The sequence below is a fragment of the Ptychodera flava genome (genome assembly GCF_041260155.1).
Source record: "Ptychodera flava strain L36383 chromosome 3 unlocalized genomic scaffold, AS_Pfla_20210202 Scaffold_26__1_contigs__length_13983176_pilon, whole genome shotgun sequence".
Taxonomy (NCBI): domain Eukaryota; kingdom Metazoa; phylum Hemichordata; class Enteropneusta; family Ptychoderidae; genus Ptychodera; species Ptychodera flava.
The window spans coordinates 763,373-785,214 of NW_027248280.1; the positions used below are offsets into that span (position 1 = coordinate 763,373).

A 21,842-nucleotide genomic window follows, 5' to 3' on the forward strand; every position below is an offset into this window, starting at 1 on the left:
ATCTTGTTCAATTTGACCTGAAGAAGGAATCGATTATGTCTCCCGCTTCACCCTTCATTAGTGTATCATTGGCGGCAGTAGCGATTATCTTTTACATGACAAGTACAGCGACCAACTCTTGGGTGTTTTTTTATTTCTTGGGCTTGAAAATTGACTTCGGTTTATGGACGGTCTGTGTAAGCACATCTAACAGTAGTCACTGTGAAACGCCATCCGACGACGATGAACTCCCAAGTAAGTGAATGCAATTTTTGTGTAAGTTCAAAACAGATAATATTGCTTGCACCAGCCAAGAATTGAAAATAGGAAGTAATTGTTGAACAATGCTGAAAAGACAGAAAAAGGTACCGTACTCATAATACTGGATGCGGAAGTGAACCATCGATGAATTAGAGAATTGCACACACTTTTCTGAACAAAGGATAGACTTTGTTCAAGTCTGTTATTTGTGAATGTTTGAGTGGAGTGGACGCAATGATTTGTATTCTGCTTTCATGTGAAACGCGCGCGTGAGTGGACGCGACGAGTAGGGTGAACGCGATGAGTGTATTCAAAGCCTCATTACGCAGCGATATCATTACGCATCTCATAAATATTTATAATGCATGAGTATAAATAGGGCAACATAATTGGTACACTTAGTTTGTCACTCGATAACGGAGGAGCCACAGTAACACGACAGAATGGATCGTCCTAACACTGTAGCAGATGCAACCAGGTCTTTTGCTTCGGCTGTGTCCCGTCCTTCAATTTCTGGTAATGCTGCTACTCAGGTATCGACTCAAGACAATCCTGGTGCTGCGAGGACTCCGGCTCAAAACCCTTCTACCAGCGCACAAGTTCCTACACCTGTAGTAGTTACTGAAACAACCTCTAAAGAGTCTGAATCTCAGGTGAGACTCAATATCATGTGTTTCTTTCATTCTATTCAAGTTTTACATTGCCTGATTGTCGAGTTACCCCTTTTTATCGTGCATATGCGGTCGGTCAAGTTTCAATGTTTCTGGGGTTGCGTTGAGACACGGTTATTTGTTATCTTCGTTGAGAACACGAGTTTTCAGTTTTTGAACTGTTTGGTTTTTTAATTCGATCGTAGTCGTTCTGTGTACGTTGTTTATTTTTTTTTTCTCTTTGTTCCATTGGTGTGTGCGATAAGTTTGAAAATTTTTCGATTTTGAAATTCTCCTTAGCTCCTGTTTTATTTTATTTTCTTGTTAGTAATTATTTTGTAGCATACCTTTGTATTCTGTCTTGTTGTATTCTTTTTTTTTTCCTTTTTCCTTTTCATTCAGTTTTTCTCTTTTGTTTTTTGTATACATGTGGTTGTTATATAGCAGCTTGTTTCATGTGCTTTTAGGTGTTGTAAATTAGCGTTTTATACCTTTTGTTAGTAGTTTTTTCCCTTTCCTTAGTTATGGCTTTGTTCACCTGTGCGAAGTTACGGTTTTTGCTCAGCGTTACAGGGACACCATCTTTATTTCCCTCCATTTTTACTTTTTTTTTTTTTTTTTTTACTTTAATTTTGCTTACGTTGAGGGACGCAACTAGCGGTCTTGCTTTGTAAAATTTGCATACGTTGAGGTATGCAACAGGTGATCTTGCTCTGTGAAAATTTGCATACGCCGAGGTATGCAACAAGTGGTCTTGTTTTGTGAAAATTTGCATACGCTGAGGTATGCAACAAGTGGTCTTGCTTTGTGAAAATTTGCATGCGCTGAGGTATGCAACATGTGGTCTTGCTGTGTAAAATTTGCATACGCTGAGGTATGCAACAAGTGGTCTTGCTTGTGAAAATTTGCATGCGCTGAGGTATGCAACAAGTGGTCTTGCTTCGTGAAAATTTGCATACGTTGAGGTATGCAACAAGTGGTCTTGCTTTGTAAAATTTTGCATACGTCGAGGTATGCAACAAGTAGTCTCGCTTTGTAAAATTTTGCATACGTTGAGGTATGCAACAAGTGGTCTTGCTTTGTAAAATTTGCATACGCTGAGGTATGCAACAAGTGGTCTTGTTTTGTGAAAATGGTGCTAAGAAGGGTAATTGCATAACTTTAAAATGAAAGGAAGTGTTATGCTTGCTCACGTGTTGAAATAATTTAAGCACTATTTTTCAGATGCCAGTGGCGTGTGCTTTGAAACAATTGGAAGAAAAAGTGGAAAAGCTACAGAAAGCGGCAGACTCTGCGAATGTCGATGAAGCTCTGCAAAAAGTTATGGATGTGGCACATTCTGGCGCATCGAGATACGCTATCATAAATGCCCTGAGAGTGTTGGTAGATAGGGCTACCTTGGTGAATCACTCGAAACTTCAACGTTTCAGAGCTGTGCTAGCACAATTTGAGAGTAATGATTTTGGGAGTGACGCGGGAAAGTTAGTCCTCCTTCTACTTGGCAACAAAGAGGAAGAAGAAATCGCGTCAAAAGTGGGCAAATTTCTAAAGAACACGCGCAGTTATCCTCGTCCTTATCAATTTCAACGCCCTCAAGGCAGAGGAAGAGACATTAAGTGTTACGTTTGTGGAAACAAAGGTCATATAGCCAGAAATTGTCCAGATAAGAAGTAGTCTGAATTATGATGGAATGACTGACTTGTACAGAATTGTGAATTGGCCAGTTCAGATGTATTTTGATTCTCACTTAGAGTGTCATTGTTATGAGTGTGTAAAAGATAATTTGCCTGTGTAAAAAAAAAAAAAAAAAAAAAAAAAAAAGCTTTGTCTCATAACGTTTGATGTTTGCATAATAAAACAAGGGTTTAACATGATGAATGTGTTTGTTTTGTCTTGGGTATTCTTGCCTATAATGTGCTCACCGTTAAAGCAGTCCATTTTTCATAGTTCAATAAACTCCCGGATAGGGGGGGCCACTCTCTGTGCCCTCTGCATTTTGCAGGCCGGCCTTTCGCATGGTCCTGTCCGGGGGTGTCCCCTTATGTTATCTAGAATGCACTGTTGGTTTATATTATAGCCCTAGTTTTCTGTTTGTTCCTCATTAGATTGTTCAAGTTTGGGAGTTAAAGAATCCTGTCAATATCAAGCTACTTCCAAAAACTTCGTATGATTGGACAACGCTTGGGGGCACCCCCGGACAGGCTCCTGATGGTAACATGTTCGAAGTGTTATCTTTGGTCTCCAATGGTTTGAGAAAAGTATCTCTTAGTGAAATGTCATTCAGAAACCCAGATCAGTTTATTGCTGGCGAGCTGCACAAATACCCAGATGCATGGAATGAGCTTACGATGGATCTGGTAAATAAACATGAAATCATGTCTTGGATTTCGAATGGTGTGAAAGTGTCTCCATATCTACGCCATTTCTCAGGAGGTTTTAAAGGACAACAGTTTTTTCCATGATCTGCCTCCTCCTAGACAGTTTAACAATCCCCCTAGCAACAAGGATTTTGCTCCATTTATAGCAAAGACGATAGCTGACCGATTAAAAACAGGTGCTGTTTCGGTTTGGGGTATTGTCGGTCGTGATCCTCCTCCTCATGTTGTGATGCCAATTGTTGTTGAGCCCAAGAAGCCAAGGATGTGTATAGACATGAGGTACTTAAATCTATGGATTCAAGATATTCCGTTCAAGCTCGACAAGTTGGTTGATGTTAGTCGTTACCTGCACAAAGATGACTATCAAGTCAAGTGTGATGATAAAAGTGGTTATGACCACATTCTTGTATATGAACCGGATAGAACATACTTTGGTTTTCAATGGGGGGGGGGGGGGAGTTTGGTTTGTGTGTAATACTTTGCCGTTTGGGTGGAAGCTTTCAGCTTATGTTTATCATACTGTTGGTTACGCCGTCACTAGTTATGCTAGAAAGCTTGGGGTTCCATGTATCCAATATATTGACGATCGCCATGCGGGACCTTTACTGGTATGTCACGCCCGGTTAGAAAGGAAATTGTCTCCTTTTGAACGCGCAGAAGCTTCGGCTTTTATATTAGCCTCTATTTGTGTACTGGCGGGTTATTTCTTAGCGTTACAGAAAAGTATCCTAACACCCGTTAAGTCTTTAGTTATGTTAGGTATGCAGGTTGACTCGTCTTTAGAGGCGTTTATTGTTCCACAGATTAAGATTGATAGATTTTTGGAATTAACGAATGATATTCTTAGTAAACGGGCAGTCCCTCTCCCTCTGATTCAAAAAGTTATGGGAAGTGTATGTCTTTCGCGCTTGCAATTCCATCTGCAAGATTATACATTCGTCAAATGGCTCTATCGGTGTCAAAAGCTCAGGGAAAAGCAACATTTCTTGTTCCAATAAGGCAAGAGTTAGCAGAAGAGCTAAGGGAATGGCAAAACATAATTGTTAATGCAGGTCCGTTCAAATGGCTTAAAGAAAGACACTATGCTCTTAAATTGTTTACAGATGCTAGCGCTTATAAATGGGGGCTGTTTTACATCCCGATTCCACCGTTAACGAGAGTATGTCAGTTGAAATAAGCGATTTCTGGGAGGATTCATTCCGGAATGAGTCTATAAACGTAAAAGAAGCAGAAGCTTCTACACCGCACTTTGTTAGCTCTTGGAGATAAAATAGATAATCTACGATTAGATGTGGCTGTAGATTCACTTGTATTAGTACAAGCGTGGAATAATGGTTTTCCTGGTTCAAAGTCATTAAAACTCAATCAGATCCTCAAGAACATATTTCACGTAGCTGTAGAACGAAATGTATGGTTGAATTATCCCATGTTAGATCAGCAGCCAATCTTGCTGACTATGTATCGAGAAATGTAAACGAAAATGACACCACTCTTACTAGTACTGCTTGGCAGAGAATAAATGATCAGTTTGGTCCATATGATGTAGATGCGATGGCCATATGTTCCAACGCAAAATTGTCTCGTTTCGTAGCTCCTTATCCCCAACCTAATTGTGAAGGGGTCAATTTCTTTGCACATACGTTTCAAGAAGCCGATAGGTTGTTCATATTTCCCCCTGTATGCTTGCAATTGCCAGTGGTGAGACATGTAATTTCGGAAGGTTTATCAGCCACTGTTCTATTAGAAGTCCACAATTTTACGCCTTTATGGTGGCCATTAGTTAAGAAACATGGATCAGTCTGTGTGCAAGTTGCGTCTAAAGGAGAGGATAATTTCATTCTTGTCCATCAAAAAATGGCTATGTTCACGCGAAAACTAAAGGAAAGTTATTTGCAGCAACTTTTGGCAGTTAGGCAATTACTATTAAAAGCTCCATCTATTGAATAATACAGCTGTTTCAAGATTAAAGTTGTGTACTTCTACATTTTATATTTCATTAGGAATGTTGGTTATGTGGTACTCAGTTACTCTGCAATTCTCTTGGTCAAGAGGACAAAAAACAGTGCCATATTTGCTCAGCCAAAGTAGTCAGCTCAGTTCCTTATCCGTCCGACAGAGGGCGCACTCAGGTTGATCTTGATATCATCGATGCTCGAATGAATGAACTACTGGGTTCAAAATCAGCTTATGAAATCCAGAAAGACAAATTGGTACAAAATCTGGAATCTTTCTTAAGTGGACTCCCTCAGCCTAAAGACCTTACTCAAGCGATGCCAGTAGATATTGTCAGATTTCTTATCCATAAAGACAAACATGCTCGAACTCAGGTTCATATAAATACATGTCCGTTCCTGGGTAGTGTTACCAGAAAGTTTGATCAGTGTGAATGTCCTAAACGTCTACGTTTAGGCACCTTAAAAAATATAGCTGCTAAATTAAGTCCTTTTATGGGGTGATGCTAAATCTGGGTTTATGTAAGACAAACCCAATCGCTTCTACCTTGGTTGACAGATATATTAAGAAATCCGGTGAAGAGCAGGCCAAAGCACATATAACTCCTAAACAGGCCAAGCCGATTTTTACTAATAAGATAAGGATCCTTCTAGATTACATTTTAAGTAAACTAGTGTCTAGCACTTCACGTGTTGAAGCATACGTCTATGCTAGAGATATTACCATATTTAAGGTATTAATGATGTCCGGAGATAGGGCAGGAGATCTTGGCCAGATCAAAACTCAGGAAATCGTAAGGTTGCCAGATAATTCTGGTTTCATATTTAATCATACTTTTGGTAAAACTTTAAGAGGTGAACAGAGTAATTTATTCGCAATAAAGCGTTGTAATGACAAGACGTTATGCGCCGTGAGTACGATAGAGGAATACATTAAGTTAGCGAGAAGTTTTGATATAGATTTACGGTTTGGTTATCTTTTTCGTCCAACAACCCCATGTGGTCAAGTTGTGCACAAACCCATATCCTCTCAAGCTATTTACCAACGTCTGAAAACATATTTGCAAGTGTTAAATATTGACCAAGGTGAAACTCCTCACAGCTTTAGGAGTGCATGTGCAATAATTTTAGCATTGGCAGGTTCACAGATCTCAGATCTCATGGACCATGTTGGTTGGAGATCAGAAAAGACTGCAAACCACTATATGCAGCTCCATAAGGTTGGAAAAGCAGAGGCTCCTGCTTCTAGGTTAATAGATGCTATTGATACTCGTGATGATATTACTCTTAAATATGAAAATTTGGAGAATATTGTAACTTCTTGTAGACCAGCCTTTTATCAGTAGCTGGTTTTTCTGTGAAAACTGTTACATTTGGATTTGTAATTTGACTGTACAATGTACGTGTAGTATAGGGTGAATATTTGCCACTTGTTTGTTCATCTGATATTTTGTGTCTGGAGACTGCTATGAATTTCTATTAGTTTCATTAAATATCAATGTGATTATTTTAGAGATGAACCTGTTTCATTTTTCAGTTTGAATGTGTATGGTTATCACTTTTATTCTTTGGATGTAATGATGTTCTCATATGTTAATTGCTGGGAATGTTTCTATTGTTATGAGGAATGGGGAATTATTTTGAATAAAGGTTTTTGATTTATTTAGGTATGGGTTGTGTGTTTTATGGTTTAGGTAGAATTTTTACGCTTTAGGCAGTATGTGGACGGTAAAAAGATACCCTTACCCATTCCTTATAACAATAGGCTATATCATTGAGCTAAGTAATAAGGCTTTAAATATTATATTATTCAAAGCCTCATTACGCAGCGATATCATTACGCATCTCATAAATATTTATAATGCATGAGTATAAATAGGGCAACATAATTGGTACACTTAGTTTGTCACTCGATAACGGAGGAGACTCAGAGACAACGGTAGAAGCGCGTACATTTGGGGGTAGGCGTGGGGTTGTGGAGGTACTTTATTTAGCCTGACCCTCCCTCCCTCCCTAAAGCTTGTTAACGCTATTTGGCGCATGGTTTAGCCTATTAAAAAGATACCCTTACCCATTCCTTATAACAATAGGCTATATCATTGAGCTAAGTAATAAGGCTTTAAATATTATATGAGTGAACGCTATACAGCGGAGTTTCACCGGTGAATCCGGCAGAAACTAACTCACTACTGCGCAGACTCAAACGTGACGCATTCAATCGCTGGCCGGGGAAAACCTGGCGTGAGCTGCCAAATTCCGGATAGGTTTGTACGAAATAGGAGAGACACAAGAGAAACTATTATAAATGATTTTATTTTTTTTAAATTCACCGACTTGAACCAAGTCTAAACAAAGGACTGAAACGGAGAACTTGGTTGTCTGCACAGGGCATCTGTTCAATGTAACTGTCCCCTAGCAATTGATAACCAAGGCTATCAAGAACATACACAACAAATATACAAACATACACAACAAAAATACAAACATACACAACAAAAGTACACCACTCAGGGTTCTGAAATTAATAAAGTATATGCATCCAGCTAAATGTTAGGTATATGTGAGCCTGTATAATTGCCACCCCCTGGCGCATTTCGGTGACATTTTTTTTGTTCTGAAAGCCCGTCGTTCTACCTAGTTCAATGCAGTTTGTTTGCAATATGTCTGTAAGAACTAGAACGTTTGGAAGTGGTTGACGTCTAAAGGAGTACACGGAATAGCGAAATCATATTAGGCAGTATCAATTCTCAGTACCGTAAATACGCCTTGCCATCAAAGTGAGTCATAAAAGTGTCAGGCGGTGACAATATTTTCAATATGGCGGATTTCTAAAGGTAAAACACACGGTTGCAGCCTATACATGAAGATAATGCCAGAAATGGCTGAAAAGGTGAAAAGATGCACAAGTTTAGTTAATTTCGCAAACAAACAGAGCTTTTTGGCCAGGACAGCGATTACATTTGTAAATTTCAAGTATTTTTGAGGTCACTATCTCAAACTGTGGCAGTGGTGAGAAGTCGAATTTATTACCCACAGTGCATTTTAACATCACGAAGTGTGCCCTATAGCTCAAGACAAAAGCTATTTCAGGTAGCAGTATTCTGTGATAATGCTTTAACGAAAGCGAGTTGGGTGTTATATGTTAGACTCAAATACCTGCCGCGTGAGGTCGTTCAGAACCTTTCTGGAGCGGCTCGGTATTCAGACACCGTCGGCTTAGGTCTGGTGGGCAACGCCCTTTCTAGGACCACTTAGGACCGTCACACGTGATTTCTATGCCAGGATTTGACCTGGAACGTTTTAGAAGCATTTCAATGGATCCTATTTGAACACAGTATTAGATAAATACCGCCAGGCTTATAGGACAATAACGGATACCTTCTGATCATTAGACCTGTTTTATTATATTTTGGCAGGTTACATTTTGGGCGTCCGTTTTTTAATGCTCACATCCATCATCGTCGCCTGCATAACGTGGATACTAGCAGTATTGGCACTTCTTGAGAAGAGTACCAAATCGCCTCATCTCGCCTTCTTTAAAGGCATCACGAAGCTTGTCTGGAGAATAAATGGGATTCTCTTTTGTGTTACAGGTATGGTAGAGGGTTGTAACAGCGTTTGGGCTTTGAAGTGACTCAATAATGAATGCTCAGACGATCAGCATATTAAAAATTTGGTGCACTTATGTACTGTACATGATGTTTTGGAAAAACAAGAAACATGTGATGTAAATTCTTTTATGCAAACTTTTGTTCGGAGATTTGAAAATTACCTGTATGATAAGTGGTATAGTGAAGTTAGTTCACTCGATAAGTTGACATGGTACAGACAATTTAAATCCTCCAATGAACCGGAAAATATCTGTTTTCTGTCAATATCACCGCACATGCGCATATACTTGCAAGGTTTCGCACTTCTTCCCATTATTTACGGGTTAAGGTGGATCGAAAGTTCAGAATAGATCGAGATCTAATTTTTTTTTGCTATGTGATAGAACAGAAATTGAGGATGAATGCCGCTTCCTTTTGATTTGTCTTTTTTTAAACCAATGAAGTAAATATATTTCTGTATTAAAGGTACTTCCATCCACTTTCTGAAAGGAAATTGATTCAACTGATGATGATGATGTACCTACTTTGCAATGTTATCTGCATATGTTTTTCATTCAAAGGAGTTGAATGATATGTAAAAAAATTATAGTGTGTGATATTTCATTTTCCTGTCACTTTAGCTCACGTGTTGCACACGATCGCCTTTTTCAAAGATTGTATTTTTGTACACTGACGATAAATACTTGAAACGTCTTGAGTGCCGTACTGCTGCGATATAATGCCGATACTTAAGGCAAAGAATAATATAAAATTTGTTTCTTATCCTCGCGCGCGTCAATTCCGGCCCGCCGCGTCAACCTTTTTTTCTGCTCATGATGATAAAATGAAAAAAAATAAACGCAATAATACGCGATGATAGTGCATAACACAGGGATGTATAAAACAGACAACTGTAAACAAAATCATTGACACTAACATTCCATTCAGAACTGTACACATATGTCACTGTCATATTAAGCTGTCAAAACTGTGCATTGCCGCACTAAAAGTCAAACCACAGAACTGTTGTTATGCAAAAATACTAAAGCAACACTGCTGTGCATCTGTCTCTGCGTGCATTCCTATGTTGTTTTCATGTTTTTGCGCGTTCTTCTTGGTTGAAGAATAAAAAATTGAGAAAAAAAAACGCGTCACCGCATCATTGTTTGCAATATGTGTACGATGAGAAACAATTTTTTATTTTTCTTTGCCTAATCATCACACGTATAATCGGGAACTACCGAATCCCGGGAGAGAGAGAGAGAGAGAGAGAGAGAGAGAGAGAGAGAGAGAGAGAGAATTTGTGTGCGAGAGAGTGTATATACGTGTCTGTGTGTCTGTGTGTTACCCGTTGACAGTCTAAATGTCTTTCACAGGATTGCTGGTGTTAGCAGGTACGAGTTGGTTTGGAGTTGAAAATAACAACGCAAACGACGACTGTTCGTTTGGGTATTCCATCATCGTTGGCTGGATTTCCGTTCCGCTTGGCATTACAGCTGGAATTCTGCTGGCGGTCGTCTTTCCATCGATATCGGAAGACGGCTACCGCATCTTATAGAAGTTCATGAGACCATCACACAGGTCTGGGCCAGTGGCCTATTTAAAGCATTAAGGTAGTAAGCGCATCAAAAGTGAAAGACTTGCTCAAACTTTTCTCAATGAACCATTCCCTTACCAAATAAAAATAAAAATCGGAGGTCACCGTCCAAAGTTTGGTACGAGAAACAAATTATCTCAAATGGTCGCCATTGAACTGTTTGGAGAACGATAAAATTTGCAATTACCAAAATCTAAGATGTTGGAAATCTTTCTTACTCCAAGAGCATTAAACTGAGCTCCCAAAAGAATGTGAAAAAATAGTCTGAATATCTGTCCACAAGGTGCAGTCTACCTTAGCGTAGATGACTACACATGCGAAGTATAGTTTTGACAAATTCCAATTGACTTGCATGTAGTAATATTGTCAGTTTCTTGCTGATTGACTAAAAGATTCCTTACAAGACGATATATCAAAATGTATTTAAAACCTGAGACAAGTTGGTAAATACCATTTTGTTTTTGTACACGAGAACCAATGAAATATGCTGATGTGGCAGTTTTTCCTGATGCCTTTGGTTGAGATACTGTGCTTCTTGATTGGTTGATCAGCGACACACTACGCACATCAGAAAGAGCATTCTGGGGGAGCACTTTAGACATGTGCATTGATAGAAAATGGAAATGTCCCAGCATTCATCAGCTGCATACTTTTCTTACGACTAAAATTTGTCAGAAATTCATCTAGCAGAGTATATCGGAAGATCTTCGACGCGATTCACCTCAAAAATGAATATAGGGAATATCAACTTTTACTCATCTTATTTCTTATGTACTCACTGTTGCCCCATGACATTGTAAAATTGTAAGGTAAATAACTAAGCTTGTTATTTTTGGAAGTAACCACCTTAAAGGGACAAAGTCGGCCATTTTCATAGATTTTTGGTTGATGCAAGATACTAGTACTTATATTGTTTGACATGTTGAAAGATACTGAATGAACGGGTGACCATGCATATATTCCACCGCCGTTCTAGACACGATACGTGAAACCATTGCGAAAATGAATTAATGGTCATGACCATTAATTCACTTTCGCCATGGTTTCATTTAATTTGTCTAAAACCGGGGTCGAATATGTGCATGGTCACCCATTTATTCAGTATCTTTCAACATGTCAAACAATATAAGTACTAGTATCTTGCATCAACCAAAAATCTATGAAAATGGCCGACTTTGTCCCTTTTAGTGTTTTACATGCTTTACAAGTGATGAAAGTATATATTTAGAGTTTCATGATAATACATTGCTAGTATTCAGACAATCAAGTTGAATAATATGCTTTGGTAAAAGTTGTGTTCTATTAAGTCGGTCTCTCTTCAGATATTACAAAATTGAAGTCTTAATCTCGTTTGTGTTTTCCTTGGTTTGTTTTTGACTTTGATTTGCAAACTTTGTCGCTTTATCGTACCAAATCCCTTAAACTGTCATTATGATTTCGCACTGAGCTGACAGTTTCGTCTGCTTTAACGTCTTGATAGTTTTTGTACTTGTAATGCATACTTAATTCATCATTAAAGGCAACTTTTAAATGTGATTGGAATGATCCGACAGTGTCTGCTGTCTTTCTTTTCAATACTTCCATCTTGAAGTCCCAGTGCTGCCATTTTACGTACTTTTCTTTCGAATGGTATCCCTCGACTGCTGTACAGTTTCTCTAAAATGAAAAGCTTTTGCGAATACAAGTTTTGCCTATTGAGATTGAACTAGCAGGCTTTCATTAAATTATTTTCACATCTTCAGAGTTCCTATGAGAGCAAAGTGGCTATTTGTTGGAGCTGAGGCAGCCGTCATTATTTACGGCGTGGGGGTCTGAGAATCTCAGGGGGGTCACTCAGAAATTGAAAGCGACAAGGCGATTGCACAAAATGTGGAGAGGAAGAAGGGTAAACTTAAATTTGGGAAATGAACTGAAGCATTTTAGTGTAGTTTTGAAACTATACAAAAATAGCAGAAAAGAATGACAAACACAAAAGATTATAACACGGTACAATTTGATAATAACATGGTACAATTTGATATGTTTGTGTACCAAGGATATTGACTTTCATTACTAAATGAGTAATTTTTGAGTATTTCCTGATAAAAATGGTATACTTGCCTAATCATGCATGAGAAACATCTATTCTCCATTCAGAAGGGCACTGGTTATTTGGGAAAGTGTGCAAAGGAAGCTGATTCTACAAAGTACGTTAATAAGAAAAACAATCTTTTATTCGAAATAATTTTTTTCATGGTCAAACAATACCTGAGCAGTAGAGATTTCTCGTATCTTTCAACCAAATATAAATTTAATATCTACTTTATTTTTTTTCTTTGCCTCGTTCATTTTCTCTGTCCTCTTAGACACACGGTTTTGCAATCTCTTCCGAAACACAATATAGTATAGAAACAAAAACAAAAACATTAATACTCTATATGAATATAATGCATTCCATGCATACAAATGATTATCTGATAAAGTATGTTTTACTCTCATAAATGTTATATATAAAGAGAAGGTCATGGGAGAATGCCCTCACCATTATTAGTGCACAGGATCTAGGACAAAACTGAACTGTTGTGAATTCTTCCTTTATTATCACAGAAAATAACTGTTATAGTCATTTTGACATTCAACATGATACCGTATTATCATGCTTTTCATAAGAAAACCGGAGATATTGCACGGCTGGCTAGGTCATTTCTCCGGCTATAAAATCTCAAAGTTATCAACAAGTATTGAATTGATTAAGGAAAATACTCACTCTAACTGTTGGTCCATTAATATCGTTTACAGAAATGTAAGATTTTGCAAATGACAAAATAAAATCACAGATTTGCCATTCCTGCATATTATTTTATCTGGAATCCCATGCAAGCTGAGATGTATTGTTATTGTTTGATTGTTGAATATTGTGACTAAAACACTGATCATACAAAAATGTAATAAAAATATCAGTGTTCAATGTCATTTTCAAAGAGTTTTATTTGGTGCAAAATAAATTGAAACACCTCTCAGATTGCACCACTACACAAATCAGTTTCTCGAAAACGTTTTTCTGTAAAAAGGGTATACTCCCCTCTCTCGCGCCCCACCAGGGGTGTCCTATGTCGGTTTCAAACAGTTTTACTTGGATACAAGCAAATTGAAAAGACTCTTCAGATTGCACCTGACTGCACTATTGCAAACATCAATTTCTAAAAATTTTCCACGCAAGAGAGGAGCACCCCTTCTAGCACTCTCCACCCCCTCCCCCGTGCTTTCAAATTCAAATATTCAAACATATGCAAATTTCAAACAATAACGGCTTATTTAGAGGACGAAAATTAACATCGTGGCTGTGAATGAAATTAAACAATGGCAGATGTGACTGTGGAGTAGGACTATTCTATTTAGGTAACGGGGGACGAAGGGTCACAGAATCATGAAGGTACTGGAAAAGCTTGCGATTTTCCTTACGATGCTGTCACGGGAGCTTCAACGTTTCATTGTTTTAACACAGTTTCTTTGATCTGAAAAGTAATTTTACCAACTTTATCAACCAGTTACACTCTCCTAGCATTTCTGTATTTTAGTTAAACTAGGAAAGAGGCTTATTCATGGATGTTCAGCAGTTTCAAAAATCCTCTGATTAGCAGGAATAAATTCATATATAGTAATACGTGTACATTTCTCTCTTTTTACCTAGTGTTCGATGTCCTGTCGGATCCGTGCTTTATATTATCAAGGTATTAATGTTGCCTTACAGGAGAGGAATAAAACCGATACTGGAAACATCTTTTGTTGATGACGCATCATTGGTGAATGTTTTCCATTTAGTAATCAGCTTCATCTCTGAAGCAAATCAATTAACTTCGCACAAACTTCAAAGGGAAGCACAGAACAAATATCATGCAAATATGAATATTCATCACAGCCACTAATAATATGAGAACCAGTGACGAAGAGCATTCGATGGCGAAAAGAACAAAACTTAAATTTTCTGAATATTAGCCTCCCCCCTAAAACAAGTACAGTCGCTCACACCCGTTGTCATAAATGGTTTATTCCTGCTCATTGTATTATATTATGTTTACTTTCGGCGGACAACTTCTCTTTCTTCTGAATCAACGATGACGTGTTGGTCACTTTCGAGTTACGTTAAAGCTTGAGTTTTGGATTAGGACCTTATTCAATTTTACGAGAGGAAGAAATCAAACATCGTGGATGATGTCGTCCACTTTACCCTTCATCAGCGTCTCAGTGGCTGCAATAGCTATTATCTTTTACATAACAAGCACAGCGACCGACCACTGGCAGATTGAGTCTCCAGCTTCACCTAACTTGATTCATTACTACGGATTATGGCGATACTGTACAGTAACACCTGGTAGTACTGACTGTGAATCGCTATCCGACAATATCCAACCACGTACGCGTAAGTAAATGCAAACTTTTGTGTAAGTTCGAAACTAACAATATTGCATGCACCAGCCAAGTATTGAAAATAGGAACTAGCTGTTCAGCAGTGCTGAAAAACGGGAGAAAAAGTACCGTACTCATAATACTGGATGCGGAAGTGAACTATTGATGAATATTAGAATTTATCAGAATTACACTTCTCTGAACACAGGTGACCCAGATATCTAGTTGATGTTGTTGGTGTATGTATCGTTGTTCATATTTGTATTGGTCGTGTTGTTGTTGTTCTTGTTGTTATTGTTTTCCAATGAAATTCAAGGACAGTACCTATATGTTGTTGTTTCAAACGTAAAATAGATATCCTAAGAAACACTACAAGGACGCTATCATTGTTTGAACTGAATGCAACTCTCTCCCAACGTACACTGTCTACCTATGATTACACGTTGGAAGAGAGTTGCATTGGGTCAAATGACGATAGGGTTCTTGTAGTGTTTCTTATGACATCTACATTGCGTTTGAAACAACAACACAATGGAATTGTATTGGTCAAACACAACAACACAACAACACGACTAAATACAAACAGCAACTGTATCTTGACGTCTACATTACGTTTGAAAAAGCAACAAAATAGTAATGTTCGTTGAATTTTTATTGGCCAACACTAACAACACGACTAATATAAACAACAACAACAACAACAACAACAACAACAACAATAATAATAATAATAATAACAACAACAATCAGATTTTGGGTCCCCTGTGCTCTGAAAAAAAGACTGAAACCGAAAACTTGGTCGTCTGAATCAGGGCATTTCATGTGTCCTGAAAATGGATAAACACTGCTAGCAAGAACATACACACACCAAAATCACACCGCACTGGGTTAAGAAATTAATAAAGCACCTGCATCCAGTTGAATGGTAGGTATATGACAGACCTTATTACAGGGCCCGTAAAATTGCCACCCCTGACGCCTTTTTGAGTTTTGAAAGCCTGTCGTTTTATCCAGTTAAATGCGGTTTGTTTGCAATCTGTCAGAGAGAAATAAAAGGTTTGGAAGTACTGTAATTGACGTCGAAAGATGCATGCAGACAGCGATGTCACAAAAGGCTGTCTTAAATACGATGTTGCAATATCAGCCTGAGTGAGCCAGAAGTTTCATGGGGTCAACAGTAGTTTCAATATGGCAGATTTCTATAGGTAAAACACATACAATTACGGAAGCAGAAGTAACGATTTAGGTTGTACAGGAATTAATGCCAGAATTGCCTAAAACATGAAAAGATTTATGAGTTTATCTAGTTTCGGGAACAAACAGAACCTTTTGCCGTGACAGTGATTTCTTTTCTGTAAAAAGGTTTGACGAGATCACTGTCTCAAACTCTTGCAGTGGTGAGAAGTCGAATGTTTACCCACAATGCAATTCAGCATCAACGTTTGCCCTAAGCACAAGAAAAAGCTGTTGAAGAAAGCAGTAGTCTGTGATGCTGTTATAGCGAAAGCTAGTTGAGTGTTATACGTTACACTCAAATACCTGCCACGTGAGGGCGTTTAGAACGCTCCTAAAGTGGTCCGGTCCGTTCAGGTAGTGTGTTGTGGATAGGGTATATCCTTACACCGTCTCATATCTGAAACGTCTAAGGACCACAAAGACCTTTACACGTAATTTTTTATGCCAGTGTTTGACCTGAGACGTTTCAGATTTTGACAGATTAATACGCACTCATGTATTTTCGGTTTCGCTCATGCATTTTTGGCTGAGTCAAATAAAGTTAAAGTTGGATTAAAATGAAAAGTAATGTAAAATAACGACAGTATATTTGTTTGACTGATTGGCAGGTTTACCGGTGCTGAAATATATGTTTATTCTTTTCCTCTAATAATCGAATTTTTGACTATGAAAATTCGGCAAAATCTAACCGAGCAAATCCCAAAAGACATGAACGGATGATAGACTGATTATCGATACCTTCTGATCACTTTAGCTGTCTTATTACATTTTGCAGATATCGATTACGGGTGCATTAGGGGCGTCCGTGGTTTAATGCTCACTGCCATCATCGTAGCCTGCATAACGTGGATACTAGCAGTATTAGCACTTGTTGAGAAGGGTATCAAATCGCCCCATCTTACCTTCTTTAAGGGCATTACGAAGCCTGTCTGGAGAATCAATGGGATTGTCTTTCTGCGCAACAGGTATGGTAGATGGCAGGAACAGCATGTGGGCTTTAAAGTGTTTCAATAATGAATGCTTAGTCGACCAGGGTACGTACATAACTGCTGCTATGGTGCGCCGTTTCTTATCTTTTTATACCATTCAAAACAAGGCATAATGGATTACGAAATACGAAAGGGAGTTAATAAGTAAAAGTTCCACATGAAAAGGGGCGGGAAACATCCAGTAATCAAGTGTGGTTGCAAGATGACAGATATCGTAGAATTTCTCAAAGTGTATCTACAAACATTTGAGTATCATGACGGTATTCCCTGGCCCAGAACTCTATAGGGAATATCAATTTGAGTTTGAAGGACAGGTGACCCTTGATATTTTCATTTATGATGATATCATGGCGGCTACAAACAAATTTCCTTAAAAGTGTGTGTAGTCTTCTTTTTTCGATTTTTTCTTTGATCTATGATCATTTCAGCTTTTGTCCAGCGCCATCACTGGCGACATTTCAAATATGATTTCCTTTTTCTACTTTACCGAAACCAGACAGTGGTTCTACATACTTTAAAATATGGGAGTATTTGTCACGAGTTTCTGACCGGTAGTGTTATGTTATTTCATCTTTTCGGTATAGTTTTTGTGTGTGGTGTTGTTTTGACAGACCTTATTTTTTTTCAATCTGTTCTTACTGCAATTGGTTTATGATCTGTACACCAGTACACTTCGTAAATGACCATGGCTGTTTTGCTACATCATTGTATACTTAATTCTGTAATGTCTCTCCATTTATTTTCTCATGACGCTCAAAACATGATTTACCATGTAGTATTGTATACCATACACTGTTCTTTTTTCGGCTTCATTTTCTTTAATGTTTTCCTTTCTTCTCTTAATTCCCACTATAGCTTTATTTCAATTTTACTGTATGCATTCTTTATCTGCCGATGTTTATTCATGTATTTACAACCATAATTGCACTTCACTGTCAGGGGGCGTTTACAAAAATTAAACTTGTTTCCAACCAGTTTTTTTTTTGTGTAGCGTCAACTGACTTCTGTTTCCTGTTAATTGTTTTCACAGCACTTGTTTTGACATGCAAACTGATATTATCAGTTACAAAAGAGTTCTTGTGTTGACTTTTATTGGACCCCTGACAGTGAACAGTGATCAGTGCGTGTAGAATAAATCTTGTTCTTATCAGTGTGTGTTGGCAATAATGGTTGTCATAATGTTCCAAAAATAAGCTTATCTTTTTAAATATATACAATTATTAAATTCATAAAATGTCATCGTATAATTTTGCACAAAATATTTATGTCTCTATTATTCGATTGCATTTAAAAGATTTTATTTGTTTTATTGTAAATCACTGACGGTAAATATTTGTGAAGCATCTGACATGCCGTACCTCTTCAACATACTGGCAATGCCAATTAACTAACTAACTGAGAGAGAGAGAGAGAGAGAGAGAGAGAGAGAGAGAGAGAGAGAGAGAGAGAGAGAGAGAGAGAGAGAGAGAGAGAGAGAGAATTACCCGTTGACAGATTAAATTTCTTTACACAGGGTTGCTGGTGTTAGTAGGTACGACTTGGTTCGCTGTTGGAAGTAACTTCTTTCCGTCTTTGACTATGAAGTATTGGTTTGGGTATTCCATCATCCTTGGCTGGATTTCCGTTCCGCTTGGCATTATTGCTGGAATACTGCTGGCAGTCGTCTTTCCATCGATATCGGAAGATGCCTACAGCTCCTTATAGGCGTTCATGAGAAAAGTACACAGGTCTGCCACTGTGGCCTTATTTTAAGCATTAAGGTACATATAGTACGCGCTTCATAGTGAAAGACTTTTGCTCAATTTTCGCTCTCAATGACCCGTTCTCTTACCACATAAAAAATACGAATCAAAAGTCACCGTGCAAAGTTTGATGTAAAGAAAACAAAATAAATCAAAATATCTAAGATGGCCACCAATCCTGTGTTTACTCTAATAAGTTAAAATAAAATTTGCGATTTTCAAAAATCTGAGATAGTGACAATCTTTCTTACTCAAGGATGTGCGAAATGAACTCGAACAACTGGTAGATGTAAATAATGTACAAAAGTCGGAATATCTGTCTCCGAGGCGTATTACCTAATGTAACTCGTGCTAAATACTGTTTTGACCAATTAAATTGATTTGCATGTAGATATGCAGTAATATTGTCATTTTCTTGAAAACTGTATAAAAAGTTAGACTACATATCACAATGTATTTGAAACTGGGGCATGTTGTTAAAAATATTTGTCTATATTAACGAGAACCAAAGAGAACCAAATGAAATATGCTGATGTGGCAGATTTCCCCATGCCATTGGTTAGAACACTACGCTTCTTCATTGTGTGATGAGCCAGACTGTGTTTCGCCGCATATCTAAAAGTGCATTCTGATGGAGCATTATAGACTTGTACCCTAAAAGATAATACAAATGCTCCAGTGTTCATCAGCTGCATACTTTCCTACTGCTAAAATTTGTCAGAAATCGGCCATCTGTGCTATATTGAGGCAGTGTTAGGAAAATTTTCTACATAATTAAAATGAACATAATTTTACTCGTCATAGTTCTTATCTACTCACTGTTTGCCACAGCATTATAAAATTGTAAGGTCAATGACTACACTTGTTATTTTTTGGAAGTACCAAACTAAAGTATTTTACATACTTTAGATGTGGTGAAAGCAAATATTTAGAGTTTTCATAATAATACATTACTAGTATTAAGGCAATCAAGTCGAATAATATTCTTAGTTACACATTGTGTTCTATTAAAGGTATACAGTCACCTGTAATCTAAATATGCCCATACATGGTTAAAGGGGCGTTCCTTGGTATTCAAAATGTCCATGTGAGGGCGCTGTTTTTAAAAAGCGGCCACCCGCTTAAAATCTGTGATTGATTAGATTTTCTCTTTCCATGGTAACTGTGGCAAAATTGGAACAGGTCTCTCTACAAATATTACAAAATTGAAGCATTAATCGAGTTTGTTTTATTTGTTTTGTTTTTGCATTGATTCATAAACTGTGTCGCTTTATCACACCAAATTATTATGATTATTATGATTTCGCATTGAACTCTATCGTCATTCTTGGGCGTTTTGGTAGTTTTTGTACTTGTAATGCATACTTAATTCATCATTAAAGACAACTTTTAAATGTGATTGGAATGATCTGACTGTGTCAGCTGTCTTTATTTTTCATATTTCCACCTTGAATTCTAAGTACTGTACGCATGATATCACTCAACTTCTGTACACTGACTCTAAATCCAAACCTTTCATGTCCACAAGTTTTGCTTTTAAAGATTGAACTGACAGCCGTTATTAAATCGTTTTCACATCTCCATGGTACTGCTATAAGAACAAATTGGTCCAGATGGTCATCGATACCAGTGACATTATGAATTAAAGCACAATATTGATGGTAAATGTTCAAAGAAGCTAATTCCCGTTTAAGAGGGTGTTTACTAAGTTTTTGACACAACTCGTGATATTAATATAATGGAAATAGTCAACACTCAATGAATGAACATGAGAATTTCACGTGATGGATTTGCAATGTGTTATAAAGAGACTTTCAAATATTATTTGTGGCACGTAAATTTAAGATCAAGATGTTTGTGATAGGATGTCTTGTTTTATCTTTAACTCATACCTATCGTACGATCAAAACCATGCACGCATTTTGCGTGTTATATAAGAAAACAATATCTCCATAGTATAAGGGGAGCACGAGTATGGGAGAGAGGGGGCTCTGCTATCCCCTGAGAGCCTCTACGCTGTTCCCAACGACCTCTCGCATAGCAATATCCTTACAGAAGACAATTGTCAACTGTAATACCATGGTGGAAAATACGGGCAAATTCAGAGGATGTGAGAATCCTAACGGTACAAAGCAAACTGCACGAAGACGAAGAGCCAGTATCATCGACCACGATTCCGACAAGAAGAACTGAATACGACTAAATGATCCCTGGAATTCGACTGAGTGAGTAAAACTTTAATATGAACCAATGCGATATATCTGTGAACAAACTGACTGATGAAACATCGTCTCAACCGATCAACATACACCGAATAACGAAGAACAATGCAGAGAGGTGCGCAAATCACCGACCTCTCCAGTGAAGCAGCCTAGCTGTATCATAATGAAGTCTCATTTACCAATGAAATCTCAATGAACTTTAAATACAATCTAGAAATTAACATTGGTTCGTACTACGGTATTTAAATATTTTGTTTAAGTATTTTACAGTGATAGAGTATTTTTGAAGTCGACGTCGATCGTTCTATTCGGTGAAATATGGTAACGTACAGAGATTAATGACGTAAAATTATTATTTTTGACGTTTAGCTTATTGTAACGGAATTTGTTAGAATTCGATGAAGAATTGTCTTTCTTCTTGTCAAATTTCGCATTATCTTACATCCACCAAACAAAGAAGTGTTGTTTAACTGTTCATTTAACAGTGTTTCTTCACATGATACTTATAAGCTTCCGCGACGGGTATTGTTACACGGTTGGCCAGGTCACATCCACAGTGACAATTATAATTCTAACTTGAAAGGACCATGTTCTTGTTTTTTAAAACAATCAAGAAATAAATTTTAGGCTAGAATGACGACGCGGAATGGCAAATACACTTAAATAGGTTACATCAAACCAGAGAACAATTTAAAGTCGTTTGAACATTTGTGTTGATTTGAATCTTTCACACGATCCAAAGGGTAATAGAAATTTAACCTGTGTAATGACAAACAGATTCTGCCTGACAAAGAGAGAAGATAAAGCTTTAGCATTCAGCCACTCATCATTTTTATTCGTGTAGAGAAATAGTTTGTATT

The 21,842-nt window shown here is 37.6% G+C and overlaps 1 protein-coding gene and 1 long non-coding RNA gene across 2 annotated transcripts; both read left to right on the top strand.

The window, feature by feature from the left end:
* Positions 1-551: 551 nt before the first annotated feature.
* LOC139125704 (uncharacterized) lies at positions 552-5,724 on the top strand. Its single transcript, XM_070691805.1, has 3 exons — positions 552-893; positions 2,996-3,247; positions 5,269-5,724. Exons 1-3 carry the CDS (start codon positions 684-686, stop codon positions 5,722-5,724), a joined length of 918 nt encoding a protein of 305 aa, XP_070547906.1. The 5' UTR covers positions 552-683.
* An 8,755-nt stretch (positions 5,725-14,479) lies between these two features.
* LOC139126005 (uncharacterized) lies at positions 14,480-20,163 on the top strand. The gene is made up of 3 exons (XR_011550431.1): positions 14,480-14,806; positions 16,805-16,994; positions 18,532-20,163. It is a non-coding gene; the product is annotated as an uncharacterized lncRNA (long non-coding RNA).
* The last annotated feature ends 1,679 nt before the right edge of the window (positions 20,164-21,842 follow it).

What these genes read in the sequence shown, in the direction of transcription:
- LOC139125704 (XM_070691805.1), top strand. Translation starts at nt 684, where the DNA reads ATGGATCGTCCTAACACTGTAGCAGATGCAACCAGGTCTTTTGCTTCG. An exon ending in CTAAAGAGTCTGAATCTCAG is followed by an intron (nt 894 to 2,995) that starts GTGAGACTCAAT and finishes GTTCCTCATTAG; the next exon opens with ATTGTTCAAGTTTGGGAGTT. An exon ending in ATGAGCTTACGATGGATCTG is followed by an intron (nt 3,248 to 5,268) that starts GTAAATAAACAT and finishes ATATTTCATTAG; the next exon opens with GAATGTTGGTTATGTGGTAC.